This window comes from Misgurnus anguillicaudatus, chromosome 8 (genome assembly GCF_027580225.2).
Source record: "Misgurnus anguillicaudatus chromosome 8, ASM2758022v2, whole genome shotgun sequence".
Classification (NCBI taxonomy): domain Eukaryota; kingdom Metazoa; phylum Chordata; class Actinopteri; order Cypriniformes; family Cobitidae; genus Misgurnus; species Misgurnus anguillicaudatus.
Window position 1 is genome coordinate 3,621,805 of NC_073344.2, and position 13,421 is coordinate 3,635,225.

The following is a 13,421-nucleotide window of genomic DNA, read 5'->3' on the forward strand; positions in this document are numbered from 1 at the left end:
ATACATATATTGAAATATTTTGTTATAATTTCACAAGTATACCTTATAGAAACCATGGTTTTACTACATAGTTTACTACAGAGTTTTTGTTTCCTCTGGTGTCAATCACAGATTATTCACGCCTCCTCGCATATGACCTTTCTCAGCAAAAATTAGCTTAGAGATTTAAAATTAATATTTTTTATGTAAAAAATGAGTAGGCAGAATGATTTTCATCATTTTGAAGAAAAAAAACTCTAGACTACTAGATCCTGTTTTGAAAAGTCTTGTGAAAACATGTTTAGTATGGGTTTTGTGGACTTATATCAGTGACTTAAAAATTTAGCTTTTCCAAAAACTATGCATAAACATTTTCTCTGAAAAAGACAAACATGTGCATACATGTTGCTCACATAATATTGTAGCCCAGTTTGTACTAAACACAGTGATATGAGTCTTTTGCCATTATTATGCTTTTAAATAACTGAAAAAAGCACAAATGTCAGTGCTGATCAAAAATGCTTAAAGGGGCTGTACGTAAGTTCAGAAATTTCTAACGTTACTGACACCAGTGGCCGTTATAGAAACTGCAGCCAGTCTCATGCTCATTCTCGGTGGGCACACTCGTACGAGCACGACCACAACAACCAGAGTTGCCGTAGCAACCACAGACAGCTCATTGAGATTCACCAGCATGTTTACAAATGTAAGAAGCTACAGTACTGTAAGGTTATTGTTTGACAGACCATATTTAAGTAAAATGTTGCAGTGCTACTTTATATTTTCAACAGAAGTCTACTTCTAAAAGTTTTCTAACACGACACTGTAAAACACACTTCCGACACTCACAATCTTAATGCACTCGTGCTCTGAATAAAGATAACTCATATAAGAAAGTAACTTTTGAAACGGTCCTGTGCTACATGCTATCAATAGCATTACACCACAAAAACAATGCTATCGTTAGCATTACACCACAAAAACAATAAAATAATATATTACAAATGCCCTGTAACCAGGGGCGGATTTAGTGATTTGGGGGCCCAAGGCAAAATCATGTGTGTCGGGGCCCTAACTATGCACCCTTTACTGTATTTTTCTATCTCTTTCTCATCGCTATCTCTCTCTTTTTTTCTCGAGGTTACCTAAGTTTCAGCCCCCAATGAGGTTGAGATGAATATATACAGTGTGTGTATATATATGTCACAAGGTGACGATCTTTTTTTTCTTTGGGGCGGAACCAAAATTATGGAAGTTTGGTTCCGCCCGGAAGTGTTTCCGCCCGGACCGGAAAAGACGAACACCGGACTTCCGGTAAGCGCCGCGAGCGGGAAAATCGGCGAATTGGACGCAGCTGTGCCTAGTTAATGGGAGCGGCCGATGATTGGAGGATACGCTGAACAGGCCAGTATTTAGAAGCAGCAAAAATCACAGTTAGGAGGCGATTGACACGAGAGGGATCGACACGGGGAAAGCTCCTTCTGCCTACGGCAGAAAGATGATCCGCACCTTTTGAAGAGCCCGCAGGCTCTGTTGATCCGGGGATTGCTAGAAGCAGGCGGAAAGAGGACAGAGCCACAGGAGGCGAAAGAAAGGCTAGCTGTGGATCTTTTTAAAGGAGCACCCCGAAGAGAGAGAGCTTTTGGCTGAAATAGTATGATTGTGAAGATATCGCGAACCTTAATGGTTGAGAAGAGAACGGATTATTTGGCAAATTGAGATAAAGTGAACAAGGGGATTGAAAACGGCATTGCTGTGAGTACCAAGAACAAGTTGAACGTGTCCTGTGTATTGACCTGGCTTTATGCTAGATTCCTCCAGGAGAAGGAGGGGAGCCCTACCCCTATTATAGCGTGGTGGGCGAGCCGAACAGATACTTACCGAAGCAGTCACAACGACGACACCACTAGCTGGGCCGCATATTTCATCGCCAGATCTGAACAAACGAAGTGAAGGAAGACGGGTGTCCTTTTTGTACACTGAGCGTGGTGGGTGAGTCTTTGTGCTGTGAAAACCTTTAATTTTGACGTGGTGCTGTATATTGCTGTGGGTTGCTGTGTATTGCTGTGTGTCCTGTCCGACAGACCCCCGCCTTCACGCACTTCGTCAAGGGAAGACAAAGAGGCTGTTGGCCCTAGCTTAGTCCAATACAGCATATGTTGTGAGCGTGCTTCAGATCTCCGAAAGTGGCACGGTGCCCCGGGACGATCTTTTCCCCGCCTAGACATCGGGCGGGTGTGAAGAGTGGCAGCAAAGAGCTGGAGAAGCAGCAGCGGTGTGAGTACGATTTGGGGCTATTATCATTGACACTTAAAATTGCATGAGTATTGGTGTTGCAGAGAGAGAGAGGTGAAGCGATTCCATCGTCCCGTGGCCTCTACAAAGGGGCGCCCCTGTCCAGAGTTCGAACGCCTGACGGTAGCGAGGAAAGGGCAGCGCTCGGCCCGGTGAGACGTTGTGCTATCCCACCCCCCTGCCATCACCCAGCAGTCGAGAGGGTTCGCCCCCGACGCCACGTAGGGACTTCTTACCCCAGCGGACGCTTCGCCAATTTGCCACGATACCTGTGGAAAGAAGAGCAGAGAGAGTGAATAACCTGAGGAGAGAGCAAAGAAACCTGTACTTACGGTACGCTGTGTCCAGCCGAAAGGTGAGAGCCATTCAAAACAAAATAACTGTGCTTTTGTGTCCAAGTCGATACCTGTGGAGAGAAGAGCAGAGAGAGTGAATAACCTGAGGAGAGAGCAAAAAAACCTGTACTTACGGTACGCTGTGTCCAGCCGAGAGGTGAGAGCCATTCAAAGCAAAATAACTGTGCTTTTGTGTCCAAGACGATGCCTGTGGAAAGAGAAGAAAGAGAGCGAGTGAACGACCTGAAAAAGGAACTGTGTGAAACCCTGCCGGGGAGATAACGAGAGCCTGAAGAGGCCGTTATTTTAAGTTCCCCTTTCCTCCCTTCCCTATTTATTATTTTAAGTAATTTAAATAAAGTACATTTTAATTTTATGCTTACCTTGTGTGTCTGGTCATTGGGGTGGCTTTCTCCTCGAGGTGGATATATATATACACACTGACAGAAATAAAGGTACAAAACTGTACCTTTTCTGTCACTGGGGCTGTACCCTTTCAAAAAGTACAGCTTTGCACCTGAGGATTTCATTTAACTACCTCAGATATACCAAAGAGAGCATATAAGTACCTCAAAAATACATATTAGTATCTCAAAATTTACATATTGGTACTAAATGTTTACATCTGTACCCAATGGTCCATACAATTACCTTTTTAAAGAGTGCTGCCTCACTAACAGCTAGCGTACATATTTTTGCTTTTTTCTTACAATGTAGGTCCTTAAGGTACAGTTATCTACCCAAAATTGTATTCTGTTTTGTATTCCTGTACATACATATACATACATACAGTATTGTTTGAATACTATGATTGGATTTTATATTAACCACAGTACTACATGGTAAAAAAGATGTGTACATTTATGTACTTTTTTATTTTACTTTGTGTACTGAAATTTCTTTAATATATTTTCATTTAATGCCACATTACATCCACAATATATTTTAAATTAAAATACTTTGTATTCAAATGAACATAATACGATGAAAAGAAACATAATATGGTTTTAAAATAATGCAATCATAGGTGTTAAGAACTCGAGACAAGATAAACAAAGGGTGAAATTTGACTTTATACAGTGGATGGTAAAGCGTCATGTATTGCTTCTGCATTACATTATGTAAATAGTTTTTATATTAATGAACTATATAGATGTCATCTATCAGTTAATGTATACATCTTGTACTTTGACGTTCGCTAGTGAAAAACAGGGCAAAGGCGATGCATGGTACAGTTTTCATATGAGATTTAAATGAGACAAAAGCGATCACGAATTTGTGTGCATATTGGGGAATGAATTACAATCTTTAGTGGCGCTGGGCAGACATTTCAGCGGACTAAAACTTACCTAAAGGCTACTGTACCTGAGATTACACGCTAATATTATATAAACTGTAGAACCTGTATTATTTGCGGAGCATGCTCACCAGCACACTATCAGTGTCCGTGGCCGAGAGAGAGCGGTGTCTGACGGAACAGAGGTTGGTGAGAGCAGCACAGACCGTGTCGTGTGGTGTTTGTGTGGAGAAAAGTGGAGACTTTGGCTACATTTTTGTGTGAATCATCTTTTCTGCTCCATTGGTGTAGCAACGTTAGTTTATTTCCTTGCAGCTTCGCTCTTTTAATGTATCATACTCACTCGCTGCTGCCTGCAGCTGCTGGCTTTGTTGATTTGAGCTACGTGCGCATATGCGCTGGTGCATGGAATGATCCACTCTAAACTATAATGGGGGGCGGATTCGTGCAGTTGTAATAATAACGTTCAAATCTGTTATGGGATTATACTGAAAAACACAAAAGATGTTTAAATAGAATTCCTAATTAAACAAAATTATTATAGTCTTCTGGAAATCTTGATGATAACCAGGGGCAAAAAGTGGCAGTTCACCAAGTACACCCCTGCGTTTTGGGGCCCCTTGGTAACGCGGGGCCCAAGGCAATTGCCGACCTTTGCCTAATGGGTAAGTCCGCCCCTGCCTGTAACTATGTCTTACCTTTGCAATAAAAAGAAAGCCAGCTCGAGGTCTGTTTTCATACCCAGCGCTGACCAGAGCTCCCTCCAAGAATCAAATGCCATGTTTAGTCTTGTCTTTGCCCCGACACCGGTCACGCTCTATTTTGGCCGCACTAGATAAGGATTTTTTTTAACTTACGAGAAGTTTCCGTGAGTGTCTGGATTGTGCTGGAAGTTGGTCGCTTCTTTCCGTCTACAGAGTCCATTTGAAACATGCTAGCGATTGCCGCTGTTTACTAATGGCTGGCGTATGGGTCTATATGGAACGCCCAAGTAGACAAGCACGCGCATGACGTCACATTTTGAATTTCGCGCCAATTCGGACTCGACTCAAACACACAAAAGAGCCTACAGGCTGATAGAGACAACCGTGGAGGACACTCAAGGTGTCATTCTTTCTATTACATTATGGTTGGCTCATAAATATACAAATGAAAACTCTATCTTAAAGATAGTAATTACCCACATGTAGCCCCTTTAAGGATGGAAAATCAACCAAGAGCCTAGAGGGCAACTTGTATGCTTTTTGTTAGGATGTGACCTCAATGAGTTTGTCTGCATTGGTGGTTTACAGTTTTATTTTTTTAATTAGTTCTAAAATAAATGAGTTGTCGTCAGAGGCATAGATTTTTGCCAATGTCAACAACTTTTGAAAGTTTGTGGTTGAGACTAAAGCCGAGCTGAAACTGCTAAAGAGTATAAAAACAGACCCATGAGCACGAACATAGGAGCAATATTAAAACCAGCACCTAATGGCAACAGATGTTGATCCTAAACCCACCTATCAGTTTGTATGTTAGATAACATAACAAAATTTGCTTGATGTTACATATCAATTAATCAATTTTTAAACCTTGTCGTCTTTTTTTAGTTTTTATTACCTTTTGTACAAATCTTGTACAAAAAATGAATTTGGATGCAAATACTAGCCATCACATGGAAACAGGCATTCAAATGGATTAGGATCCATAAACTAGGAAAATCAAGCTTGTACTTATTTGCCTGCATATGAACTGTTTGTTGTTTGTCCCTTAGTGCCCTGTGGACCCCAATTCACTTACATTCATATAATCACATTCATTATAAAATTCTGTTTAAGACTTCATGAATAACAAGAATTTAAACAGTTAATACAGTGCTATAGTTTCTTGGATAAAGAAATATAATGAACAACCTGTAGGACTTGGTTGTTAGTGTAGCGACAAGGCTAAGTGGTAAACTTGAATTGCAAGATTATGTTTGTTGTGTTTGAGTCCCTCAGGTTCACTTCTTATGCTACATTCCACAGCCTCGTTCTAGTATAGAGCACTGCCTCTGTTTGTTCAGGCCACCATCCAAAACCCAGCTGCAGAACCCCTGCCCCTATCTTCTGTGTCATCCCTGCTGGGAAACTCTTGTTAAACTGTAAAACACTGCCGGCTCACCAATCCAGCAGTATCGCCGATAATCCTTGGCAGGAAATTATTTCCGGGTTGTAAAGCCACCTTTCCTTTTGGTGTTCAGTTTCTTTTTTATGCCCAGCTTCTGCATTCTTCTATTCCCTGTGAGCTGCTCCTCTTCGAAGACATTTCGGAGATTTCCTTTTTTACATATTTGTCCCTCTCTGTCATACTGTCTAAAGAAAAAAGTTATGTTTTATGTTCTCAAGGCTTTTTTAACCTCTGCAAACTATGACTGAACAAGTGGGAACGGTTTTGTGCCATGGTGCATCATACAGTATCTTTGTTGTGATTTTCAAAATGTATTGGTGCAGCACAAAAGTGTTTTATGACACGAATAGATCTCTCTACTGCTGTTCAAATATTTAGCAAGTTTGACACATCTTATTAGCGCATTTAATCATTAGTTTGTTCTGCCAGATTCAGGACAGATTAACAGGTTAGTTTTGTGTCTGTAGACACTTGTATTATCACTACATTGGGTGTAGTGTGCAGCCTTAACTCATGTTTTTCTCTTTCTGCTTCCATTCTGTAGATTCTGCCACTGATAGTCCACAGCTGTGCTCCTTCAATGCCAAGGGCCCGCTGTGTCTGTCACCTTCTTTCCAGATGTCCACCCTCAGTCTTCCTGGGCAAGCACCTTCCCCCCTGCAGAGCCCCATTCTGAATGAGGCGGGCATTGCCAGACTAGAGGAAGAGGAAGAGGGCAGGAGGAAGGTACATTGATTGCATATCAACTAGGGTTGTAACGGTATACTGGTATGGTGGTATACTTTGATATTAACTTTTACGATTATCATACCGTAAACATTTGCTTATACATGGTTTTGGACAAAAATAAAGCAGATCTCACCTGCGCTACTATGCACATGCAACTTCATTGGGCGTGACAGCTAGACTCCACTCGTTTATGTAATTTCATTTCAATTGATCAAAGAATGACCGAGCTACAGCTTCAGAACCATTTTTGCGTCAACCTCGTTAAGTTTGCGCATTTATTACTTTTGAACAAAGATAAATATCAAAATTCTGTTCGGTCATTTCTATGCGGCTCACTCCAAAGATCACCTGTGCCAAATCTCATAAGAATTGAACCACATTTGAAGGAGGAGTAGCGAAAAAACAAAGTACTGTACATTTCAAAATGGCCGTTACTGTAATGGGTGGAGTCTTACTGTAAAAAGTATCAAATTCAATAAGCGGGATGAGAGCAATCACGTGTACTAATTAGAATTTTCATAGATCAAATGGTTCACTATTTATAACAGTTTGAACATTGATTTTTTGCACTGCTGGTGGCGCTATAGAGTTATTGCTAGAGACCCCATTTTTGGTCACATGACTATTTATGACCACCTCTACAACTGTGCCAAATTTCATCATTTTCCTATGTACGGTTCATAGGGCTGCCATAGACTCCCATGGGACGATAATAATAATAAATATAGCTGCAAGCAGCAATTGCGGGGCCAAGCACCTTCAGCGCAATGAGCACCCAAAGCACAGCAAAAACCACACGACGCAGCAACTGTGCAAAGCGCAGAAAGCGCGCAATACAGAGCCCGAACCCGAAGCAAAGCAAATGCAGAGCAGAACCACTGCAGTGCGGAGCAACAACAGTAAAGATGGCAAAAATATAAAACGTGTGGAAAACCAGACAGGTCGAGAAGAACGTGTTAAAGGAAACGCAAAAGGAAATCTCAATAAGTGAAAGTAAGAGCTGGTATACGAACCCATGTACTCAGGTTCCCAAAGCACAGCACTTACTGCATGCGCCACTGAGTAAACGATTAGACCACTGAGTTGGTGTGTCCAAGCTTTAGAATAGAGATTTAGAGCTGTAAACATTGATATCCAGCAATTACCAAAAGTGCAGAAATGACAACAGAGAGCACAAATAACTGAAATACAATGTATAGTATGAAAATCACAAACCAAAATACCACTGCACATGGGATTCGAACCCATGACCTCAGAATCTCATGGCATGTGGTTAACCAGATGCGCAACTCAGTTAACACAGCTCAAGGGGCAGCAAAAAAGACAGCTTAGGTGCTGCAAGGATTGACATGTGCCAATCAACACAGATGCAGAACTGACAGTGCAGAGCAGAACTAACAGAAATACAATGTATATGAGAATCAAAAAGCTCAAGTGAGATTGAAGACAAGAAGATCATTCTGTATAGTACTGCTATACAATGTAATATACAGTCACATTAATTTACTATGACAAATAGACAACGTCACAGGCACGGTCAACTTTGGAGTGGTATTTCTAAGAAAGAGAACAGAATATCAAAAATCTGTTCAGTCATTTATGTGCGGATTGCTCCAAACATTATATGAGCAGTACCTAGCATAAAATAAAAAAAAAATTGTAAAAGGAGTAGCGAAAAAATCATCTACCATATGCTTTACAATAACACATGAACAGAATGTTGGAAAATGACAAACGAGGTATCGTTGCAATCGGCATAAACCAGTGAATACAATTTCACAAAAATATTAATATCAGACAAAGTATTCAGAAGTTATAAGCAGTTCCATAAGAACTGTTATAATTTATAACCCCTAGGTGGCGCTGTACTCTGACTTCCCAGGTACCTTCAGGACATCATGTCGAAGCTCCTTACAAATTTTTGCGCGGATATGTCCAATTGTTCAAAAAAAATAACAAATTATGTGAAATTTCAAAATGGCGGACAGGCGGTTCGGTCAAACTGGGCATAATACACATCGACAGATGCGACATGAGGTAAGCAATCCATAGACATCAAGATCATAATTTTCTGACAAACAGTTCAGAAGTTATGGGCAAAAATAGCCTATTTTCATATCTCATGACCCATAGGTGGCGCTGTCACCAAATTTGGCATGAACCCCAAGTTCATGGTCCACATGAAGTGTACCAAATTTAATTTCAATTGATCAAAGAATGACCGAGCTACAGCTTCAGAACCATTTTTGCGTCAACCTCGTTAAGTTTGCGCATTTCTTACTTTTGAACAAAGATAAATATCAAAATTCTGTTCGGTCATTTCTGTGCGGCTCACTCCAAAGATCACCTCTGCCAAATTTCATAACAATTGAACCAAATTTGAAGGAGGAGTAGCGAATAAACGGAATACTGTACATTTCAAAATGGCCGCTACTGTAATGGGTGGAGTTTTACTGTAAGGTATTAAAAACAACAAGCATGAGGAGAGCAATCACGTGTACTAAGTAGAATTTTCATAGATCAAGCGGATCAGCAGTTATAACCATATGAACATTGAATTTTTGCACTGCTGGTGGCGCTATAGAGTTAGTACTAGAGACCCCATTTTTGGTCACATTACTTTTTAAGACCACCACTACAACTGTGCCAAAGTTCATCATTTTCCTATGTACGGTTCATAGGGCTGCCATAGACTCCCATTGGGGAAAAATAATAATAATAATACTGACAATTCCAATAGGTGTCACAGCACCTTCGGTGCTTGACCCCTAATAATAATAATAATAATAATAATAATAATACTAACAATTACAATAGGTGTCTCAGCCCCTTCGGTGCTTGACCCCTAATAAATATAGCTGCAAGCAGCAACACGGGGTCAAGCACCTTCGGCGCAATGCACACAAAGCACAGCAAGCACACAAAGCACAGCAAGCTCACAATGCACAGCAAGCACACAAAGCACAGCAAGCACACAAAGCACAGCAAACACACAAATCACAGCAGGCACACAAAGCACAACCAGCACACAAAGCACAGCGAGTACACAAAGCACAGCAAGCTCACAATGCACAGCAAGCACACAAAGCACAGCAAGCACACAAATCACAGCAGGCACACAAAGCACAGCAGGCACACAAAGCACAGCAAGCACACAAAGCACAGCAAGTACACAAAGCACAGCAAGCTCACAATGCACAGCAAGCACACAAAGCACAGCAATTACACAAATCACAGCAGGCACACAAAGCACAGCAAGCTCACAAAGCACACAAAGCACAGCAAACACACAATGCACAGCAAGCTCACAATGCACAGCAAGCACACAAAGCACAGCAATTACACAAATCACAGCAGGCACACAAAGCACAGCAAGCTCACAAAGCACAGCAAGCACACAAAGCACAGCAAGCACACAAAGCTCACAAAGCACAGCAAGCACACAAAGCACAGCAAGTATACAAAGCACAGCAAGCTCACAATGCACAGCAAGCACACAAAGCACACAAAGCAAAGCAATTACACAAATCACAGCAGGCACACAAAGCACAGCAAGCTCACAAAGCACAGCAAGCACACAAAGCACAGCAAGCACACAAAGCACAGAAAGTACAGCCAGCACAGAAAGCACAGCAAGCTCACAAAGCACAGCAAGCTCACAAAGCACAGCAAGCACACAAAGCACAGTAAGCTCACAAAGCACAGCAAGCTCACAATGCACAGCAAGCTCACAATGCACAGCAAGCACAGCAATCACAGAAAGCACAACAAGCACACAAAGCACAGCAAGCACACAAATCACAGCAGACACACAAAGCACAGCAAGCTCACAAAGCACAGCAAGCACACAAAGCACAACAAGCACACAAAGCACAACAAGCTCACAATGCACAGCAAGCACACAAAGCACAGCAAGCACACAAAGCACAGCAAGCACACAAAGCACAGCAAGCACACAAATCACAGCAGGCACACAAAGCACAACCAGCACACAAAGCACATCAAACTCCCAAAGCACAGTAAGCACACAAAGCACAGCAAGAACCACCACAATGCAGAGCAACAACAACAAACATGGAAAAATAGAACACATGTTAACTACAGACAGGTTGAGAAGAATTGATGAGGAAAAACAAAACGTCATGACTCAGGTGGGATTTGAACCCAGGAACTCAGAATCTCAATCCATGTGGTTTAACTAGATGCGCCACTCAGTTGACACAGTTCATGAGGCAGCAGACAAGAGATTAGAGAGCTGTAAAGATTAACATATGTCAATCACCAAAGATGCAGGAAAGACACAGCAGAACCACCACAATGCAGAGCAACAACAGCAAACATGGAAAAATAGAACACATGTGAACTACAGACAGGTTGAGAAGAATTGATGAGGAAGAACAAAACATCATGACTCAGGTGGGATTCGAACCCAGGAACTTAGAATCTAAATGCAATTGGTTAACTAGATGCGCCACTCAGTTGACACAGTTCATGAGGCAGCAGACAAGAGATTAGAGAGCTGAAAGGATTAACATGTCAATCACCAAAGATGCAGAATTGACACAGCAGAAGTAGAAATAACAGAAATACAATGTACATGAGTTCAAGTGAAATTGAAGACAAGCAGATCATTATGTATAGTGATGCTATACAATGTAATATACAGTCACATTAATATATTACTATGACAAATAGACAACGTCACAGGCACGGTAAACTTTAGAGTGGTATTTCTAAGAAAGAGAACAGAATATCAAAAATCTGTTCGGTCACATCTGTGCGGATTGCTCCAAACATTATACGAGCAGAACCTGACATAAAATACACAAAATTTGTAAAATGAGTAGCGAAAAAATCATTTACCATATGCCTTACAATAAAACCTGAACATAATGTTGGAAAATGACAAACAAGGTATCGTTGCAATCGGCATAAAACAGTGAATACAATTTCACAAAGAAAATGTATATCAGACAATGTATTCAGAAGTTATAAGCAGTTCAATAAGAACTGTTATAGTTTATAACCCCTAGGTGGCGCTGTACTCTGACTTCCCAGGTACCTTCAGGACATCATGTCGAAGCTCCTTACTAATATTTGCGCGGATATGTCCAATAGTTCAAAAAATATAACAAATTATGTGAAATTTCAAAATGGCGGACAGGCGGTTCGTTCAAACCCGGAATAATACACATCGACAGATGCGGCATGAGGTAAGCAATCCATAGACATCAAGATCATAATTTTCTGACAAACAGTTCAGAAGTTATGGGCAAAAATAGCCTATTTTCATATCTCATGACCCATAGGTGGCGCTGTCACCAAATTTGGCATGAACCCCAAGTTCATGGTCCACATGAAGTGTAACAAATTTCATTTAAATTGATTTAAGAATGGCCGAGCTACAGCTTCAGAACCATTTTTGCGTCAACCTCGTTAAGTTTGCGCATTTATTACTTTTGAACAAAGATAAATATCAAAATTCTGTTCAGTCATTTCTGTGCGGCTCACTCCAAAGTTCACCTGTGCCAAATTTCATAACAATTGAACCAAATTTGAAGGAGGAGTAGCGAATAAACGGAATACTGTACATTTCAAAATGGCCACTACTGTAATGGGTGGAGTTTTACTGTAAGGTATTAAAAACAACAAGCATGAGGAGAGCAATCACGTGTACTAAGTAGAATTTTCATAGATCAAATGGTTCACCAATTATAACAGTTTGAACATTGAATTTTTGGACTACTGGTGGCGCTATAGAGTTAATGCTAAAGACCCCATTTTTGGTCACTTGACTTTTCAGGACCACCTCTACAACTGTGCCAAATTTCATAATTTTCCTATGTACGGTTCATAGGGCTGCCATAGACTCCCATTGGGGAAAAATAATAATAATAATACTGACAATTCCAATAGGTGTCTCAGCACCTTCGGTGCTTGACCCCTAATAAATATAGCTGCAAGCAGCAATTGCGGGGTCAAGCACCTTCGGCGCAATGCACACACAGCACAGCAAGCACACAGAGCACAGCAAGCTCACAATGCACAGCAAGCTCACAATGCACAGCAAGCACACAAATCACAGCAGGCACACAAAGCACAGCAAGCTCACAAAGCACAGCAAGCACACAAAGCACACAAAGCACAGCAAGCACACAAAGCACAGCAAGCTCACAATGCACAGCAAGCACACAAAGCACAGCAATTACACAAATCACAGCAGGCACACAAAGCACAGCAAGCTCACAAAGCACAGCAAGCACACAAAGCACAGCAAGCACACAAAGCATAGCAAGAACACAAAGCACAGCAATTACACAAATCACAGCTGGCACACAAAGCACAGCAAGCTCACAAAGCACAGTAAGCACACAAAGCACAGCAAGCACACAAAGCACAGCAAGCACAGCAATTACACAAATCACAGCAGGCACACAAAGCACAGCAAGCTCACAAAGCACAGCAAGCACACAAAGCATAGCAAGCTCACAAAGCACAGCAAGCACACAAAGCACAGCAAGCTCACAAAGCACAGCAAGAACCACCATAATGCAGAGCAACAACAGCAAACATGGAAAAATAGAACACATGTGAACTACAGACAGGTTGAGAAGAATTGATGAGGAAGAACAAAACGT

General features: G+C 41.3%; 1 protein-coding gene across 10 annotated transcripts in view; it reads left to right on the forward strand.

The window, feature by feature from the left end:
- Positions 1-13,421, forward strand: part of farp2 (FERM, RhoGEF and pleckstrin domain protein 2) — a 360,413-nt gene that overhangs the window by 232,352 nt on the left and 114,640 nt on the right. For all 10 annotated transcript variants that reach the window (XR_012370688.1, XR_012370689.1, XR_008646476.2 and 7 more), the window contains exon 14: positions 6,599-6,780. Coding sequence is in view for 6 of the 10 variants with exons in the window: in XM_055213942.2 (XP_055069917.2) it covers positions 6,599-6,780 (182 nt within the window). In the remaining 4 variants the exon portion in view is untranslated. The remainder of the gene's footprint in view (positions 1-6,598; positions 6,781-13,421) is intronic.